We start from the raw sequence: 18,653 nt of genomic DNA on the forward strand, positions 1-18,653 counted from the left end.
GCAGACTCGTTTATCAGGCTGAGTCTGGATCAGACATGAGGCTCTGCATTGGCCTTTTCTTCTGTAAGGAGACTCAGTTTGCCATAAGGTAAAAAATGTCTGTGAAAAAACCTGGCAAACTCTATCACTTCGACTCTTCTGTTCCTCTCTGTTCCCAACCTCGTATTTGTCACAATGAGTCCACCCTGGAACATCAGAGCAGGTACTGGGCAGTAACTGCCAGGAGCACAGGGTGGCAAACCAGCTTCCAGATCAGCCTATAACTCTGTCAAGTCATCCAGTCACCATGCTCACACACTCTCAAGTGCAAGCAGCTCATCCAGAGTTGTAATTTTCAGCCCCGGTCTGTTTTGCCTGGTGGGCTGGGTTCACCCTGCTCCCGTCCTGCATTTCGTATTTTTGGATGACACATAGAATAACTGTTGGTGCAACACTTGCTGTTGAAATAGCCAAATGCTGACTAATCTGGAAGAAGAATCTGGGAGTTGCTGTCTTTTTCTGAGGGGAGAGTATATTTCTTGGCCATGCATGTGGCCCCATAGAAGGCTGGAGATTGTCCCCTTTGCAGCAGTCTGCATGGATTATAATGGAATAGCTTCTGGCCCAAGTTACGCCGAAGCTGAACCATCCCAAGGTCATTTGCCATCTTAACTGATTTTCAGTCATGGCTGGTAGATTGAGATAGAAGGCAGAAAAGGATGGGAATGTTATCATGCCTATATAAATGAAATTCCCATGGTCTTTTGACAATACTAAATGTCTGTCATGACCAAGTAAGTGCTTTGTTCTTTAGACTGCTTGTCCTTGCCGACTCTTCTTAATCCATGAGCACCTTGCATGTGAATTAAGTTCCCTTTGAAGATCTGCAGCTCTGCATTTGACATGGAAGTTTGATCACTGAAGGGTTTGAGCAGAATGTCTTGCTTCTTGCTGTTTGCTCTTAGAATGAAACATAAGTCTTTGAGCATATATAACTCTTCTGGTATTCATATAGAAATAGAAAAAGAATTGTTGTTGTAAAAAGGGTGGCAGGATTTTTGACTGGTAAAAGAAATCAACTTGTATAATAATGTTCTGTTTGAGTGAATGCTCACTTGTGTTCCTGCCTGGTGATGAGCAGCAACTCTGCAAGTTTCTTCCAAGAACTGCTAGAGTAGTATCGCAGTTAATTACTGGGTACTTTTTCTCAAGGCCTGTTATTCTGGGGGAAGGAGGGAGGGGAGGAATGACCTGCTCCAACAACCCTGTAATTTACTGCTGCAGGAAGAATAGTGTAACTCTTGGTTTAAGGAATTCTCCCTTTCCCCCGTCTGAGTATACTGTGTTCTGGTTTTGACAAACAAAAAATTCTTACTCTATGTATTTAGTGTCTCTGGCTGCTGTGTTCATGATGGTTTTAATTGGGGAAAAAAGAAGCAAATTCCAGAAATACTGTACTGCAGTGACTGTTAATTGCGTCTCAGTACTTGGCTTCAGGAGCTGGTTAGGTCATTGGGCTCCCCCAGTGGGGAAAGAGCTGCTGGTGGAAATTCTGTGTGTTTGTGGGGTTTGGGATTGGGATTTTATTAATCATTTTCTACTGAAATCATTGGTGGTATTTACCGTTTTAGCAGTGTTTGGTGTTAATTAAGTGCTGACCCTCCTGATTTTGTGACATTCATATTGAAGAGACAGAAATACTTCAAAATTCCCAGTGTTACATAAGGATAAGGTTTCTGGAGTTAATGCATTCCTTGGCATCCTGCAGAATGCTTAAATGAAACAGTGCTAATAGTCTTAAATACGTTGTCCACTTCTGTGAGCTCTGACTTAAGTGTTGGCTTCTATTCAAATTGCTTTACTTCTCTGTTTTTCTTTACAAGCAGATTTTGAGGAGTGAACAGGAGGTACCAGACTCGATGAGTTTCCAGCGAAATGTCGGAAAAGTCAGGCCAGAGTACAAAAGCAAAGGATGGAAAAACAAAGTATGCAACACTCAGTCTATTTAATACCTACAAGGGAAAGTCACTGGAAACTCAGAAAACCACAGGTGAGTAAGCTCTCTTTAGAGTTGCATTCTTCCAGTTTCATCATTACTGCAGTGCTAATTAAGAGTGCAGAGTATATGAGCACTTAACCACAATGTGGTTTTTCATAACTGCTTCGTGCAGCAGTGTAGTGAAGGATTGTGGAAGGCAGCATTCATTAGGGTTTCTTCTTAGCTGTAAACAGGAATGTCAGTTCAGAGACAGCATTTTGCAGTCTGGTGGGAAGTAGAATGCGGGTAAATAAAGACATGCCATTCCTCAGCTGTGCATTGTACTGCATTAACATTTACCGTGCTGGTAGCGTTTAATTAAGGAAAAGGCAATGCTCACTTCCAGCTCAGGGACTTTGATTTTTGGACAAACACTGGATAAAACTTAGATCGCTGTTTCAAGTGAGGTGACTGTGAGCCTGCTTTTTCATGAGTCATTGAAGGGAGAACCAGGGGAAAATTATGTTCTGAAGGTTTTAGACTTGGCAAAGTCGCCTAAATTGTGTGTAAAAGAGAAGAAGTGTGCCCAAGCTTGTTAAAATTTGCCACAATATTCTGTTTCAAGGTAGAAACTGAGCTTTTGTTACAATACAGCTTACTTGTGCTTGTTCCCTGAGTTGGTTCCTTAGTAGGTTGAATGTCCTGTGGGGTGCATTAGCTTTGTACTTGTGGTCTGGAGTAAATACAATTTGTAGGAATGTTTTTGCAAATGCAGCATCTGCCAGCCGAAATTTGCAGCAAAAAAAACCTTAAAAAGGAATACCCATAGGGGTATTCCTGGACTCATCAATGTACATTAAGCTCCAGAAGAGCAAGAGAATAATGCTTGATATTAACATCATATTGTAAATGGCTTCTTTAGCTTTCTGTCACTGAATGTTGTGTGTGAAGGTGGGGCCATATGTACTTTTTAATCTCTGGAATAGACTAACCATGATGACTCACTACTCAAAAAGTACTCAGGCTTTCCCAAACGAAGTGTTTTCCATCCCCATTTTAAAATATTAAATTCCAAAGCATTTTAGATTTTTAATTACTAACACTCTTAAGTTTTTCAGTCTTTCTTACAAATCATTTTTTACGTAGCTCTGCCCAAACAGAGTAGTTCACTTGCCCTTTCTGTTCTGGCCCGCAGTTGCCGCACGCCATGGATTGCAGAGTCTTGGAAAAGTTGCTATTTCCAGGAGGATGCCTCCCCCAGCTAATCTGCCCAGCCTCAAAGCAGAGAACAAAGGCAACGACCCCAATGTGAACATCGTGCCTAAAGACGGCACAGGATGGGCTTCAAAACAAGAACAGCACGAGGAAGAGAAGTGAGTGAGCACTGAGCTCTGGCTTCATTTGCTGGGCCATTTCTCTCAGGTTTGCCCAGAACTTGGGATTGGCAGGGCCTGGGAAGAAATTGGCTACACTGGAGTGTCCTCAGTGTAGCTACCAGAGAGGAAATAGCACCACTGTTAATTTTTGCGAGGGAGAATCTTGCTAGTAAGGGGATAGTTAAAAACTTCCACCGAAAAAACCCTCCTCACATTTCAGTTGAAAATTATCTGCTTGTAAATTCCATATGAGAGGAATATTTTTTTGGACATTTAAGTTTTGATGTCCGCTGACAGGAAATACTACAGCACAGTAATCTTTTTTTAAGATCAGTGTCATCACCTTAAATAATATTCTCTTGAAACCCCAAGGAACACAGCAGGAAAATTAGAGAATAGCTTTCAAGTTCATGGGAGCATGCAAAAATCCACTTAATTGTGCTTGTGCTGATGTATGGCAGAGAAAATTCCAAAATTCTTGGTTTGCATATGTTTGTTTAAGTCTCTGCATACCCCTTGATATTTGCACTTCAGTTTTTTTGACTAGAATGACATAAATTCTGCAGACTTTAAATTTTTTTTGTCTTAAGCTCTACAGTGTCGTTCTAGACTTCTCTAATATGTGATATAAACCAGACAGAAGTTATGGCACTGTTGATGCACTGTCTGTATACTTTGTATGATACAAATTTCCCATGCTCAGTGCAGTTTCGTGTGCTAGATTTGTTTGACATTTGTACAGTTAAAAAAAACAGGATCACAGAACCATAGGCTATGTTTAATTGGAAGAGACCCATCAGGGTCATCAAGTCCAACTCCTGGCCCTGCACAGGAAGAAACTAAATAGAAACTGAAACTTTTCCATTTCTAATTGGGAAATATTTTAGAATGATTTTTTGTTGCCATGTAAGCTTAAAATGGGATGTGATTCTCACTGCATAAGTAGAAGCAAGGTTTAACTGTTAATTCTTTTCGTACAAATTGTTCTAAAAAACACTGGAATTTAGGAACAGTGGTTGTATATTCCTAGTGCTTGTAAAAGCAGAACATGAGGTTTAAAAGTTTTCATCCCCATCCTTCTCTCCCTTTATTTTTCTTTGTATATGTTCCTACATTTAAGTACCAATTTTTGACATCTCTCCAAAAAGCTGTTAGACTTCAGGAATGTGGTCTTGTGTTTAGCTTTTTATTTTAAACTTTTGGAACTACAGCTTCACAGTTTTCTGCCCTGTGTGTTTTGTTTGGTATTTTAACAACATCTCCCTGTACTTCAAGGTCGCTTACACTTTGCCCTGCTAAATCTGTGTTGAGCTGGAAACTTGTTGGACTAAGGCCTTTCCACGGGCATGCTTTAGAAGATGCCAGTAGCTGATGTTCTATTTACAAACAAATAAGTAGCTGTCCCTTATCTGCAACTGGAAGTTGTTTTTATTTTCGTATATATTACTCTGATGAAGGCCTGAGAGTCCACATACAAGTAAAACTAGAGGAGAGATTTGTTCCCAGGAGTAGGTGTGTATGCCCAAGCCATGAGGAAATTAATTTCTACTGAATTTGGACCATCTGATGTGTTTGCTCAGATCTTAAGATCGCTTATTTGACTACTGCCATGTTTGTGATATTTCAATGTGCTTGAAATGCTGCTGTTTACATGTGAGGTGTTTTATTGTTCCTCTCAAAAGTGTTGCAGATAAAGGTTACATCTTGATAACAGTTTGCTTTAGTTGAATGCCTTTTCTCTTGTATCCTTGCATTGGAGTTCACATGAATGTGTTGTTCTCTGTAATAATGAAAATTAATTATTTTACTGCTTTCTCGAGTTGTCACTCATTCTGCGGGTATTGCCTCAGTCTCTTTCCTGGATAGTGCAGGCTGCTGTGTATTGATTTGATTAATTCAGCTGAATTCTTTCCCTCATCCATATGTGCAGGGCAGTGCTTGGATAACTAAAATTCTAAATAGGCTTGTATTTGAAACAGGAGAAATGCAAGGAGTAGTTTCTTTAACAGTCCTGTTCCTTGTTTCCCTTGTGTCACAAAATACAGCTGTGTAAGTCATAAATTCCTCAAGGCCTGCTTAGAAAATGTGCAGCTGTAAGGAAATGCAAGAAAAAAAAAGAACTGGTTTTTTTTTTCTAGATTATTATACTCTCTTGGAACATGAAAATTACATTTAGTTATCCCTATGAGAAGCTTGTGTGTTTCTGCCCAGCAGTGACCTTTTTAATTGGTTCCGCTTGGTTCCCTGTCAGTTCTGAGTCCTGTGTAGTGTTTTGGGTTGATCACTGCAGAATCCAAATGGAACTGATTTTTTAGTGGTAGTCCTCAGAAATTTAGGATAATTTTAGGATCTACTTGAAGCATTTACAGTTGTTTCTTTTCAGCTAAGTGACATGGTACCACACTGCTTCTCTTTTCACTGCTCTAATAAAGTGATTCTAGACTACAGGGTTTGCCCCATAGTTCCTGTTTTATCAAAAGTTCCTATAAGGAGCTGGAGGGTTAGGCTTAGTTGGTTTTAGACATGAATGCTTTGAGTCTTAAGTTACCTGAATATGTTGATTCAGAAATAGCCTTTATTGAAAGAAATTGAACAATATGACTGAATCTGCAGACTAGAAAGGGCTTGTGTCTGGGGTTTTTACACCGGACAAAAAGAGTGCTTGTGCCTCTTCATTGTTACGATGGTGAGACTGAGACTATTTTTTAAGACTTAAGGTTCTGGGCTCCAGTTTGTGGTACCTGTAGAGCTTTTCATGATGTCTTTAGCTTTCCTTATCAGTTTATTTGTTAATTTCTGACATGAATTTGCCTTCTTTCTCTCAGTTCATGGTGGTCTTGAAGTGCTTTCCTCTGTTAACTCCCAAGGCAAGAGAACATTAATCCAAATGGTTTCCTTTGGCGGTTGTAGATGGATTGTTTCTTTGGTTGTCCAATACGCTTCTTTGAAAGCTGTAATTCAGTTCATGCCTGGCTGCATTTTCTGCCCAGCCATTTCCATTCCTCTCCTCTGGGAAATGGAATCTTGAAATAATTAGCTAATTTATTCCGTTTTTAACTGTTACTATAACAACTCTTTTTATGTAAGAAAACGCCTTTTCTGAGGAAGAGTAGCTATTGGTTCTTCATCTGCACAGCTCCCTTATTTTATTCCCTTGTTTGCACTAGCCATCCTGACAATCATATTCTGTGCTCACCCTCTCCTATTCACAAGTGCTTTCCCTCTAATTCCAGACAGCCAGACGTGCCGCAGACACAGCCAAAACCTGCTGTTCCTGCTCCTCCAGATGCAGCTCCTGTTGCCAAATCCTGGGCCAACACCAAACCAGGGGGACAAGACGGTGAGTGCTGCTCAGGGTGGTGGGTTCTGCCCTGGGTACCAGGCTGGGGATGTGCTGGGAGAGACCCCCAGACTCAGCAGTCCCTTGAGGTTTGGCCAGGCCAGTTGGGACTGCAGAAAGTCATGGAAGCAACACTCCAGGCTGGGAAATGATTCCATCCCCAGTCATTGGATTTATCAGCAGGTCTGACTGACTTTTACAAGGTTGGTGAAGTCACCTGTTTTGAATTGACAGGGAAGTGGTGGTGGCAGCGTAAAATCTTCAGTGTGGCTGTGGTGAGGAGGACAAATCATAGTCAGTTGTTATAATACAAACAATTTTGGCATGGGAAGGAGAGTTTCCATGTAAACAGTTGGTGGTCATTCTGATCATAGTTTTGGATCATTTCGTGCAAAGTGTATGTAGTTTTGTTTCTGTTTAAACATGTGAAACAGCAATAATTTTCCCTTCATTTTATAAATTCCTTGGTTATTTTAGTATCAAAGTGATGATGTTTAGGTAGTTTTCTTTCTGGGAAAAACACTAAAGGTGTGTTTTGAGGTTATTTAACATAATTGGATGAAAGGATGCAAAATTGTTTCCATCAGCGTGACTCTTAGCTGGAGTGTTTTCTTTACAGATGTAAGATCAGAACTAAATCTTCGACAGATTTTTTTAAAATGCTTGTAGAATGAGAGATGACTTAAAATTCCTCTGTCCTCCATTATGATAAATAACCTGCAGTGTGTTTTATTCCTTAAGTTTGAGACTTGCAAGCTTTCCATGGCTATAAAATGGAGTTTAGGCTTCCCAGTTGAAGAATTGATCCTGAATAGAGATCTTAAAATAATAAAATACTAATAGCATGGAGGTAATTTCTTCGATACTGTATGGAGTTTGTTAACATCACATATCTGATGATTTGGACCTTTTTTTGCACTAAGAATTAGAAGTGGCAATTCTAGATTCTCCATTTCTTGCTGCTTAATGTTCAGTGTTCTGCGGTCAAATATAGAAACTTTCCTTCTTTAAGCATTTGTAGGATTCCTGTGGAATAAAAAAATACTGAATCAACACTGATGCAAAGTGATCTGCATAGCAGCCTTCCTGCAGAGGCTGATAAGATCATCTCCATGACACAGGAAATAGTGATTCGGCTCAGTAGCTTCAAAATGCATTTAGCTAATTATTTCATGGTTACCATGGCAGCTTGTGTGCCAAGCCCAGATGGCACCCTCATTTCATTCAATTAATGCAGCACTGGGTTTGCTGTTTCAAGCAGCAGCACGGGATGGGAATTGGCAGCAGCTGCTTGCTGTCTTGGGTTTGAAACCCAGGATCCACCTGTTGTTCTCCTGCTTTCCTGAGCTGCAGTTTCCTCTCAGAACTTGCAGTTTCTCCAGCTGCCTCATGAGTGTTCCGGCAGTCACTCAGCCTCTTGCTCTTGTAAAATGTGAGTGAGGCAAGGCTAAACCTTTCTCTGATCCTCTTGGTGGCCATGGAGAAGGGAAAGACTTAAAAAATGTAACAGCACTGTGCATTTTATCCGCTCATGCTTCAGCTAAAAGTTGGAGTAAATTACTGCCAAAATATCCTTGAATTTTTTAACTTCTTTCTGAACTGCTAGCTGCCAGTCTGGCTGTTCAGGTTTGTAGCTTAAACACAGTCAAGAAGATGTGTGGTGCTGGTTTTTTGCCATTAAAGCGTTGTTGTTAACTGTGTAGACTCAAGCAGGAATTTTTTTTTCCAGATTCATAAAACTGATGAATGTTGCATGCCACAGGATCTCAGAAGGGGCTCCCTTGCCTGGCAGGTCATCTGGTTAGAGGGACTGATTTTCTTTCCCATTGGGCCAGTCTTTGGATGTTGCTGCTTGGGAACAGCAACAATCCAGTGTCCTTTAAGAAAAAACAAGTTAGTGTGGTCTGTAGTATGTGAAGACAGAATGAAAATTGAAAGTTCAAGGAAGTTTGTAGACATAGGGATATATACTTGTATTTGCTGACATGCCTTTACAGAGCACAGAGTAAGGAATTACCCTGTGTTTAACGCTTAAAAACCCCCAAACAACCAAATAAAGAGCCCACTGGGATCCCTGCATTTTATCTTTGTGAATGATTCTGTCAGAGATTGGAGAGAACAGAAGTTTTTCTAGTTGTTTAAAAAAGCCCATCATCATGACTGGGGGGGTTTGGACACCGTGTGTTCAGATCCTTGTTAGTGAGTTTGCCCTCTCCCATAATCTGTGTAGCCTAATGCCACGTCCCTTACAGCAGTCAGAGGTAGAGACAGGTACAGGAGCAGGCTGGTATTCAGGCTGTTGGAATAGAAATCCCCACTCAGTCAGATTATTGGTTATTTGGCATAGGAATGCTGCTGATTTAGTAGGTCTCTCTACATTATGTGTATGGGGAGGAAATTGGTGCAAAGCAGATGCCAACAAAAACTTCCAGCAAGGAAGACAGTCCTATATATGTGGCTTCATACCATGTACAACAGAAGTCTTAAATTCCAGTCTTGAATATGATGTCAAGGGTTTTAGAAATCAAAGAATGTTTTTCTAATATTATTCTCCTGATGTAAAAGCTGTGGCCTTTTAAACTCCTAGAGATTTCTTATTAGAGTGCTATTTAATAGTAAAAGTGTTTGCAATTACATAGTTGCCCATTCTTGGATGGACTATAGTTCTAGAGTGAAAAGAAGGGAATCTTTGTCTGGAAAAAGTGGAGAAGAGTGTTTACAGAGCTGAGGAACCCCAGGTACTCCCTGGGTAAAGTCTTGTTCCATTGTCAATTGTTGCTCTGTATTTTTACTTCTGGATCTTTCTAAGCCTCAGCATCTGTGATACTTGGTCTAGTAAATTTAACACCTTTGGTAGCAAATGTGAACCGTTTATTTTGCCAGTAAATGACTGTGGCTATTAACATTTAAATGTTGAACTTTCTTACTTTAAAGCTTTAATGTTCGCTTCTAAAGGATGACCAGGCTTCTGTTACTTTCTGAACTGTTTTGACTACAGCAGGTTGTAACTCTGTGAATATCTTGCTGTGCAGGTCCACCTATTCCAATCAATAGTTACTTCCAGCAAGAGTTCCCCAGTCTGCCGGCAGCTGGGGATCAGGAAAAGTCAGGCAAAGATAAGGATGCACCTGAAGACGGATCAGGAGCCAGCCTACGACCACAGAGTAAGTGTGAGCTACAAATTGTTGTGAAATTGGATTGGTTTGTGTGGAGCTTATTGCTTGTGGCCTGTACAAAAGAAATTGATGAATATGTTGTTTCAGTCATCACACTCCTACACTGAAGAAACAGTTATTGGGGGCTTTAATCTGCTTTTCTCTGTTCCTAGTGTGTGGGAAATAGTGTATTTAATCCTGTCACTTCCCGTATTCCCAGTCTACTCAGTACTCTAGTTGTGCTCTGAGGAACATTTGTTAGTCGCACAGTACTGGCATTTTTTTACTTCAGCTGCCGATGTCACAGCAGGTAAGATGCCTCTTTAAAGAACTCTCCTAGAATTAACTAATTACACAAGTGGTGATCAGAGCTGGGCTTAACTGGTTAGTGCTCATAAGAGTGAGCCTGCAAGTTCCTGAAGGGGAAGTTCAGTGTACTGGATGCCAAAAGAGTGGGTCGTGCCTTGAAAGGCATTGGCATCTTCAGCTCCTGGATGCAATGCTCTGAGCACCTGGATCTGTGTCAGCAGTGGGGGATTACATCTGGTGAAAACAGCCATAACAGTGCTGGGTTTACATCTCACAGCAAAGAAATGTCTTTTTCTTCCCCAGATCCCTTGAATGGGAAAGTATTTGGGATTGTGCTTGTTACAGTGAAAAACAAGATTCTTTTCTCCCTCAAAAGTTTGGTTTTGATGAGGTTTGATGAACTAGAAGTCCTGTCCTGCATTGTGGCTGGCACTGTCTTGTGCCAGTGATAGGCACTTTAGAGGGCTTGGGCTCTCAGGGAATCTGTGACTCCTTTCCTTGTTACAGGCCTTGATTTTCCTTGATTTGTTTGTCAGGTCTTGCAGACCAAGGCCCTGTGCCCATTCATGTCTTCTCCTGATTTTGATCTAAAGAATAAATTGTCAGGAAATGGGAGAGATGTCCAGCACCAAATGAGAGCAGCTACGTGTCTGTTCAGCCTCCTGCAGGCAGTTACAGTTTTGGTCAGCACTGTACATGCTATATTAAGCTCTTCTTTCCTGTGTGACAGCAGAAAGCTAAATGAACTTGGCAAGTAGTCCCCCTTTAGCAGCTGTGCTTCCCAGCACAGATAAGTGCAAGAACTGTAATGGATACTTAGGAGCAGAGTTTGATTCTGCTTAAAGGGTTTGTGTCCCTAAAGGAACATTGTTTACAGCATGTCTCTGAATTTTTGTTGGGCTCCATTGATCTCATCATTGCTGCTAAGTTTACTCTGGTGGGTTTTCCTGTGTCAACCTGTGCTCTGCAGGCAGAAGCTCCTAAAAGAATGGAGTGCCTAGCACAAATGTTAAGTCAGTAGGATCTCTGATTTTTCCTTGACAGTTTGCTAGACATTCACACCAGAAGTACAGCCCTTATCAGTTCTATTCCATCCTTACCAGGCAGACATGCAAACCACACTATACCTGTCTTCACTTGGACACATAACTGTGTATTACCTTTCTTTTTGAGCTGCTTGAGAGTTTCCTGGTAGGCCTTTGCTGCTTAGGAGCCTTGGTCTTTGCCTTGACAGGAGCTTCAACAATGGCCCATTTAGCACAACTAATTCTGTTTTCTTTCTTGTGCTATAATCAGTATCCTTCCTAAATTACACTGTGTTTTGGAAGGTAGAATGAGACAGCTAGAGCAGTCCATAAATTTAGCTCTGACTGTTCAGGGACACAGCTGGACCTAGGGGTGAAAAGGATCAGGAAGCAGCTTCTGTTGGTTCTCAGTAGCCCCTGCTTGTTTCAGTAGCAGATAGGAATGTGTGTCTGCTGTGTCACCAGGGACTGTGTGGGAACAACCTGTTCTTCAGCATCCCTGGCTGGAAATCTGCAATTTAAAGTCTATTCCTGGCTTTTTTTGTGCTGATTCTGTCTGTGCAGATGCTAGTAGTTGGAGGGTTGTGGGTAATGAGAACAACTCTCCTGGTTTTCCAACAGATCAAGAAGCTAAGGCTCTGGGACAAGAAGATGGCAGCGGTATGGCAGCAGAACAAAATGATGGCCAGAAGGCAGGAGACAAGAGGGATGTGCGGTTGCCACAGGTCCCTCAGCCCAAGCTGAATGGCCAGCAGCAGCCACCCATCTCATCCCAGTACAGAGCAATGATGCCTCCTTATGTGAGTGATGGTTGCATGAATGGCTTTTAAGCAGCAGGGATTGGGCTTTGGTTAGTGAGGTTTTCTTACGCCCCTTTCTCTCCCCTCCATGGAATTCTCATCAGTTCTGCTGGAAAGGCAGGGTTGAAACCCAGCACCTCACAGGATGTGGCTACCTGTTGCTACGTGGAGTTTGTACAAGAGAACTTGTTAGGAGCTGATTCACACTTCCAGTCGCTTCCCCTTGGAGACTTGATGTCACCCACTTGGGTTATTAAGCAAACGGTCTCCAGTGAAGAGTCTTGCTTTATTGCCATTACTTCCTTTGATGGTCTCAGTGTACTTAATGCAGTGATGCTTTCTAATGAATGGCTCCTGTTTTTAATCCCTTTTTAGATGTTTAATCAGTATCCCAGAATGGCATATCCTCCTTCCATGCAAGGTCCAACACGATTTCCTAATTCTGAGCCTAGCAGGTAAGAAACCAACAAGTGTTGGTAGTTTATGTCTGGGTATGAACTATGTGACTTAATTTTAAAAAAGAATCATTTGCACTGACTATCTCATTGGTGATTATACACTGCATAAGAACTGATACTTGTCAGTCTCCGAGTTTTGCTTGTGTGGATACTCCAACCACACAAGTGTGCTGTGGACTGTCTGGAGTTTGAGAGCTCAGCTGCAAAACTTGAGGCAATTCTACATATTACAAGGTTCTTGATTGTGAAGAGCAGGAGTCGCTTGCAGGAACATGTTTGAAACTTAAACCAGTATTTTGCCCATAAAAGGACTTTTCCATTGTTACAAAGTAGTCAAGTTCTCAACTTTGGTGCTTCTCAATTGAAGTTGATCTCTAATGCACTAAAAAACTAAGCTTTCACTTTCCCTTGTGTTTTTCCATAGTGAAAGAGAGCTGTGCACATGAAAGTGTAGTTATTTGAATTCTGCTAGTCGTACATGTGGATGAGGGTTCACTGTTCTTGAAACAGCAGTGCTATATATTTGAAATTGTGGTCATACAAGTTGACCTTTTCTCTGTCATTTGTGCATAAGTAATGACAGTGGCTTTTGTTTCTCTCATTTTTTAGAGGCCCAAGGGGAAGAGGCCCCCCCTCTTGGTGCTCAGAACCTATTGAACGCCCATCCATTCTTAGTGCTAGTGAACTCAAAGAGCTTGATAAATTTGATAATCTAGATGCTGAGGCTGATGAAGGCTGGGCAGGTAAGAACATCAGATTAATGGTCTGTTATTTGCATGCTGAATGTTTCTGAAAGATTAATGGAACATTTGTTTCTGCATCAGGTGCTCAGAGTGAAGTGGATTACACTGAGCAGTTGAATTTCAGTGATGATGATGAGCAAGGAAGCAGTCAGAAAGAGAAGGAAAGTGGGTGAGTTGGTGTTGCCGATTAGATGTGAAATGTCACTTAACTAGATTTTGGAAAGATTAAGTGAAGTGAGTGCAAGTACTTACTCCAGCAGCACTAATTCCAGTAATTTAATACTGTATTCAATTACATAACTGCCTGCAGACTCCAGTCAGCTGGGTGTGGAGTAGAAATTATCCTGACTAAGAAAAACACTGAGGCTAGGAGATAAATCACCAAATACCTGTGTGAAGTAAGCATTCTGTTTTCATTATTTCTTTGCACATAGTGATGAACAAACACCATCAAAAGATTCCCAGAGTCCTGATGGCCAGAAGGAAACAGAAGAACAGACAAATGCCAAGTCTGCCGCCCAGGTTTCCACAGCAGCAGCCAAAGGGTCTTACAGCAAAGGCTCTCAGCTTGATCAGGTTTGTGTGCTCTTCTCTTCAGCTCGTGTGGCAGCAGCCTTGTCAGGAGAGCTCTGACTCAGGTGTCTTTCCAAACTGTCAGGTCAATTAAGGTTATGAACATGAGGGAAGGCATTAGCTGCTGAAAGCATTATCTGAGCTGTGCTAACTGATCAGGTGCTGCTCAGACAACTTAGCTGCCTCTGGTCGCAGCGCAAAAATAGCATGGCTTTATGTAGTGTGTCCTGCCCCACGCCCCTGAGGGGTGAGAGCTCTTGCATCAGGCACTGGGGCTCAGCTGACAGGCTCAGTACTCTTGTCTGTCCATCCCTGGAACTGAATGAAGGCATTCTGAGTGTTTATCAGGTTTTCTAGTAGATAAATAGCCCACACAGTTTTCATGGATGTGGGGATTTATTTTGGTGTCATGGTCCACTTTGTGCAGTGCAGCTTAGCTGTAATGTGAGTTTACTTCTCACACTAATGGATTTTATACAGACCATGTAGAAGTCATCAGCTCAGCCATTTTTTATTTGCTCTAGTAAAGGGATATTTTCTCTTGACACTAGTAATAGTGAAGATGGGAAATCTGGAATTGGTTTTACTTGCACTTTCTCTCTGTATTAAAGATCACATTGTTCTTTAAGGTTTGATGCTACATGGGGCAGGAACATAAACTTAAATTGTTCAGCTCTCAGTATATAAAAGTGAAAATGTTTTTGCCTTTGTATTGAATGCAGATGCCTTTCTAAGGTGTAGTATCTTCATGCAGTAGAGAACAGTAAATCTAAAATTTTTCAGCTTGGCCGTGGCTAGAAGCTTGCTTAACCCTGGTACTGTTTTTGATCCAACAGGATCGAGGTCCACCACAGCCTTCTATACATGAAAGAGGTGGCCCCACTCTTCCTCCAAAATCTATTCTACCACCGGTAAGAAAGATTACGATTGTCCTTATTTCCTGGAGTTAAATTCTTTAATGCTGAGGTGGAGGGATTTAGACCAAGGAAAGTAAAAATATGCTTCACATAATGATAAAGCTTTCCTTTAACAAGTAAAACGATTGTAATGCCTGGGGCTGGTAGTAATGGGACCCCAACACAGCCATGCTGCAGTTGAGTAAAGCTGCCCATTCTTGTAATTGCCATGTGAAATGCATAAGAATTTCAAGAGCCTTTGATTACCCAGCCCCACACGGGAACTGGAGAGGACAAGAGCATGGGAACAGTGCTGGAGGGATGGCTGCCAAGACAGATGAGGAGATGAAGTCCCAAATGAAATGTGAACTAAAATCTCTTATCCTCAGCTACCTTGAAATGCCTTGGCTCCTTGGGGGACTTTTGTCTGGGATTAGAGCAGCCTGTAACCCATTCTAAAATATGTTTATGATGTTTGCTGTCACTTTGCCTTGATGGTGATGGGGAAGAGAGCTGACTTGAGTCCAAGTGATTCTCTGCTTCTCCTTTCTGAGCTCAGGTTGTGAGAGTCTGAACCAGATCAGGAAGGTGGGGGCTGGCTTTTTCTTCCAAGTCTTGCTTTTTAAAGATGACATGCAGATACACATGTGTTGACAAATAGTTCAAATGTAGAATTTCAGCTGGCTGCTTATGTAAGGCGTGTTCAACCTGATTCTTCTCCTTGCAGCACCCTCCTCCCCCTGATCGCCAGATGGGAAGGCAGGGACCCTTTCCCCCTAAACCAGTACCAGATGAAGATGAAATTTGGAAGCAGAGGAGAAGGCAGCAGTCAGAGATATCGGCTGCGGTGGAGCGAGCCCGTAAGAGGCGAGAAGAGGAGGAGAGGAGAATGGAAGAGCAGCGAAAAGCAGCTTGTGCTGAAAAGCTCAAACGGTTAAACGAGAAATTCGGCTGCATGACAAAACCCTCCCGGGAAGACCCTCTGAAAGAGAGAGAAAGGGAGAGGGAAAGGGAAAGAGAAAGGGAGAGGGAGAGAGAACGGGAGCGGGAGAGGGAAAAGGAGAGGGAGCGAGAAAAAGAGAGGGAGAAGGAAAAGGAGAAAGAGAGGGAAAAGGAGAAGGAAAAGGAAAATGAAGAAAAAGAAAAACTGGAAAAGGCAAAAGAACAAGAAGTGGAGAAAGATAAAGAAAAAGAGGTGGAGAAAGAAGAGAAGGAGAATGAGAAAGAGAAAGAAGAGGAGAAACCGGCACATGAAGTCCCTGAGCCTGTAGAACCTGTGGCAACACCTGTAGTAGAAAAACAAGAAAGTGAAACCAAGAATAATAAGGAAGAAAAAGGTACGCATGCACACGAGTAGGAGTTGTCCTCCTTTAAGCTGAGTCATAGAGCATAGCTGTTACCAGAAGTCTCATTTGCATACCTAATTAACCTAATGCATCTAGACCAATTATTTTCCTGGCGCATTACAGTTGATAACTGTCCTTTGAGCTAAGCCTGTTTGCCCAGCTCATCAAAAGATTAGGGGGAAAAATTGCTTCTGTGATTTAGGCTGGGCTTTGAGGAATACAGAAAAAAAAGCAGGCTTTCTTCTCTTCCCAAAGAAGGGTCAGCCACCCATATTGCTTAAAAAGGCAGTGCAAATCATTTCAGCTATTCTGTTCTTTCAGAAAGCAAAGAGAAGTAGACACAAAGAGCACCTATTTAAATGTGCATTTTTTTTACTGAAACCAGAATGCCACAAGAAAACTGTTAGACTGTATATTTATAAGATTATATTATATCTAAAGGGATAAAATTGTTTATAAAACCAAACCTTATTTCATGAAAAAAAGTTGATCCAAATGCAATCTGGTGTCATTGATACAGCACATCTTAAGTCATACAGTAGCTGCAACCTAAATGCCAGTGATTGATTTCCCAATGTATTTAAGTTTGAAAAAAAACAGAGGTGTATTAACAGTTGTTCTGTTTTGAGGGGTTGTCCTTGACTTTTTGTGCCTTTACTGGCTGTGGAAACTGAGATTGCGAAGTTAGAGAAGGCAGGCATTTTAGAACATTCTTTAGCTGACATTCTGGTAAAATTGTCAGGTTTAAGATTGACTGTTGTCACACATAGATGAGGTTTTCTGTTGGTTTTTTTTTCAGAAGATCAAGCAGTCTTTACTAGACAAGACAGTGGTCGGAATGAGAAAGAGGTTTCACAAGTGACTCATGAGAATGAGCCAGACTCAGGATCTCAACCTCGTCCTGCTGTTTCCTCGGGCTATTCTAAGCAGTTCCAGAAGTCACTACCACCAAGGTTTCAGAGGCAGCAGGTAACAAACCAGTTCATTAAACAGAGACTGATTTAAAGAATGCTGTATTCTGCCTCATCCTGAAAAAGAAGGTGACCATAAGAGTTTCAGAAACCCTGAGTTTTCGGTTTCCAGTTTCTAGAAAATGATATTGGCAGGAATTGGCTCTACTTGAAACAGTTCTTGTCACTTGCAAGGTCTGTAAGTGAGCAGAAGGCAAGAGAGGCTTTAGAACAGGCCCACCCTGGCATTGCCCTGGGCTTGCCTGTGGAACCTGAAGTCTGATGGTTGATTATTTCTGCAGCTTTTCCTAAAAGGATGTGGCACTCATAGTTGAACTTGAGTCCTGTGGTCTGAGGAGCACTTTGCATTAATGACATGCACAAAGTATAGGTTGTTCTGTGTTTCAGCTGCACACAAGTTAAGCTGTAACTATTGTAAATTGTCCAGTCTGGTTTTCTCCCTTTCCTCCTAGCTCATCCTGATGCATGTTTACAGTTAACTTTCAGAATACTTGCAGTCCTGGAGATAATTGTACTTGTTGTTTCTAGGGGTTATTAGAGCTGTGCTCAAGTCTCCATCTTATCAAAAAGTCCTGTAATACTGGTTTTTGATCTGCAGGAGCAAATGAAACAGCAGCAGTGGCAACAACAGCAGCAAGGTGTCCTTCCACAGTCTGCTCCCTCCCAGCCCTCGAGTGGCCCTGTCCCACCACCCCAGCACAGACCCCTTTACCAGCCCATGCAGCCCCATCCCCAGCACTTGGCTTCCATGGGCTTTGACCCCCGCTGGCTCATGATGCAATCCTACATGGACCCACGGATGATGTCAGGAAGACCTGCCATGGATATGCCTCCTATTCATCCAGGTAAACCTGGAAATGGGGTTTTTTTGGCTGTTTTTTATAAACGTGGTTTTTAGAATACAAGTCTTTCCTTAACCACGTTTTGTTTAGTGAATGGGTGGGTTTTTAAGAGAAATCTACATTATTTTATTGTTTGAGACAAAATAGATTGTAGTCATACGTGATTAAAATTGTAGTCCTATGAGAATGTATACCTTTGACTATAAAGTAAAATCCCAGCTGTCACAGTGCAGGCATGTGAGTGATGGTTAAGATGATTGAGAATGTCAGCATAAGCCTTCTTTGTTACAGACAGAAAGCTGGCAAGAGTTAGATTGAACTGAGAAAAAGTGTATTTACCATTTTTGTTTTACTATATTTTAGCACTTGGCACTACATTGCTTCCTAAAAAATCCCATGGAACTTTGCTATTTTTACATTACGTATTAACAGCTCCAGAATCTTAATGAATTTGTGGTTTCAGATTCTTCACCCTAGAATGTCCTTTTTAATTGGTGGAATGGCCATCTGATGTGCAGCTGGGAAAGCTGTTGGGTGTAAATAATAGAAGTCTGTCATGTAATGTAATGGAGATACCTGCCCAACTGCCCAAGAGCAAGGGAAAAGGGTATCCTCAGTGGGTGCAAGGAATGAATGGAGGAAATAGCGGGCTAAGCAAGGATAGGGAAAACTACAAATTTTCTGTGAAATGATACAAAGGAAAAAGCATTAATAATAGAGTATAAAAAAGTGCCTGTGTGTGTACACTCATCTTGCCTTTTGACATTCAGATGTTACAGATTACAGAAATAGAAGCTTCATCTGTGAGTTTACAGGTCCACAAGCCTGGTACTTCCCATAGTGAAAGCAGACAGCTTTTTCC

General features: G+C 41.6%; 1 protein-coding gene across 16 annotated transcripts in view; it reads left to right on the forward strand.

Annotated features, from left to right (window-relative positions):
* Positions 1–18,653, forward strand: part of PRRC2C (proline rich coiled-coil 2C) — a 69,417-nt gene that overhangs the window by 14,262 nt on the left and 36,502 nt on the right. For 10 of the 16 annotated variants that reach the window (XM_066324793.1, XM_066324801.1, XM_066324799.1 and 7 more), the window contains exons 2-14: positions 1,866–2,029; positions 3,153–3,330; positions 6,567–6,673; positions 9,706–9,837; positions 11,784–11,962; positions 12,338–12,417; positions 13,030–13,163; positions 13,245–13,332; positions 13,598–13,739; positions 14,570–14,647; positions 15,360–15,969; positions 16,778–16,947; positions 17,548–17,794. In XM_066324793.1, coding sequence (XP_066180890.1) covers positions 1,915–2,029; positions 3,153–3,330; positions 6,567–6,673; positions 9,706–9,837; positions 11,784–11,962; positions 12,338–12,417; positions 13,030–13,163; positions 13,245–13,332; positions 13,598–13,739; positions 14,570–14,647; positions 15,360–15,969; positions 16,778–16,947; positions 17,548–17,794 — 2,260 coding nt within the window. In that variant the 5' untranslated portion in view covers positions 1,866–1,914. Of the gene's footprint in view, positions 1–1,862; positions 2,030–3,152; positions 3,331–6,566; positions 6,674–9,705; positions 9,838–11,783; positions 11,963–12,337; positions 12,418–13,029; positions 13,164–13,244; positions 13,333–13,597; positions 13,740–14,569; positions 14,648–15,359; positions 15,970–16,777; positions 16,948–17,547; positions 17,795–18,653 lie in introns of all 16 variants that reach the window. The other 6 variants (XM_066324795.1, XM_066324802.1, XM_066324800.1 and 3 more) reach the window with 2 other exon arrangements.

This window comes from Sylvia atricapilla, chromosome 9, assembly GCF_009819655.1.
Source record: "Sylvia atricapilla isolate bSylAtr1 chromosome 9, bSylAtr1.pri, whole genome shotgun sequence".
NCBI classification, from domain to species: Eukaryota; Metazoa; Chordata; class Aves; order Passeriformes; family Sylviidae; genus Sylvia; species Sylvia atricapilla.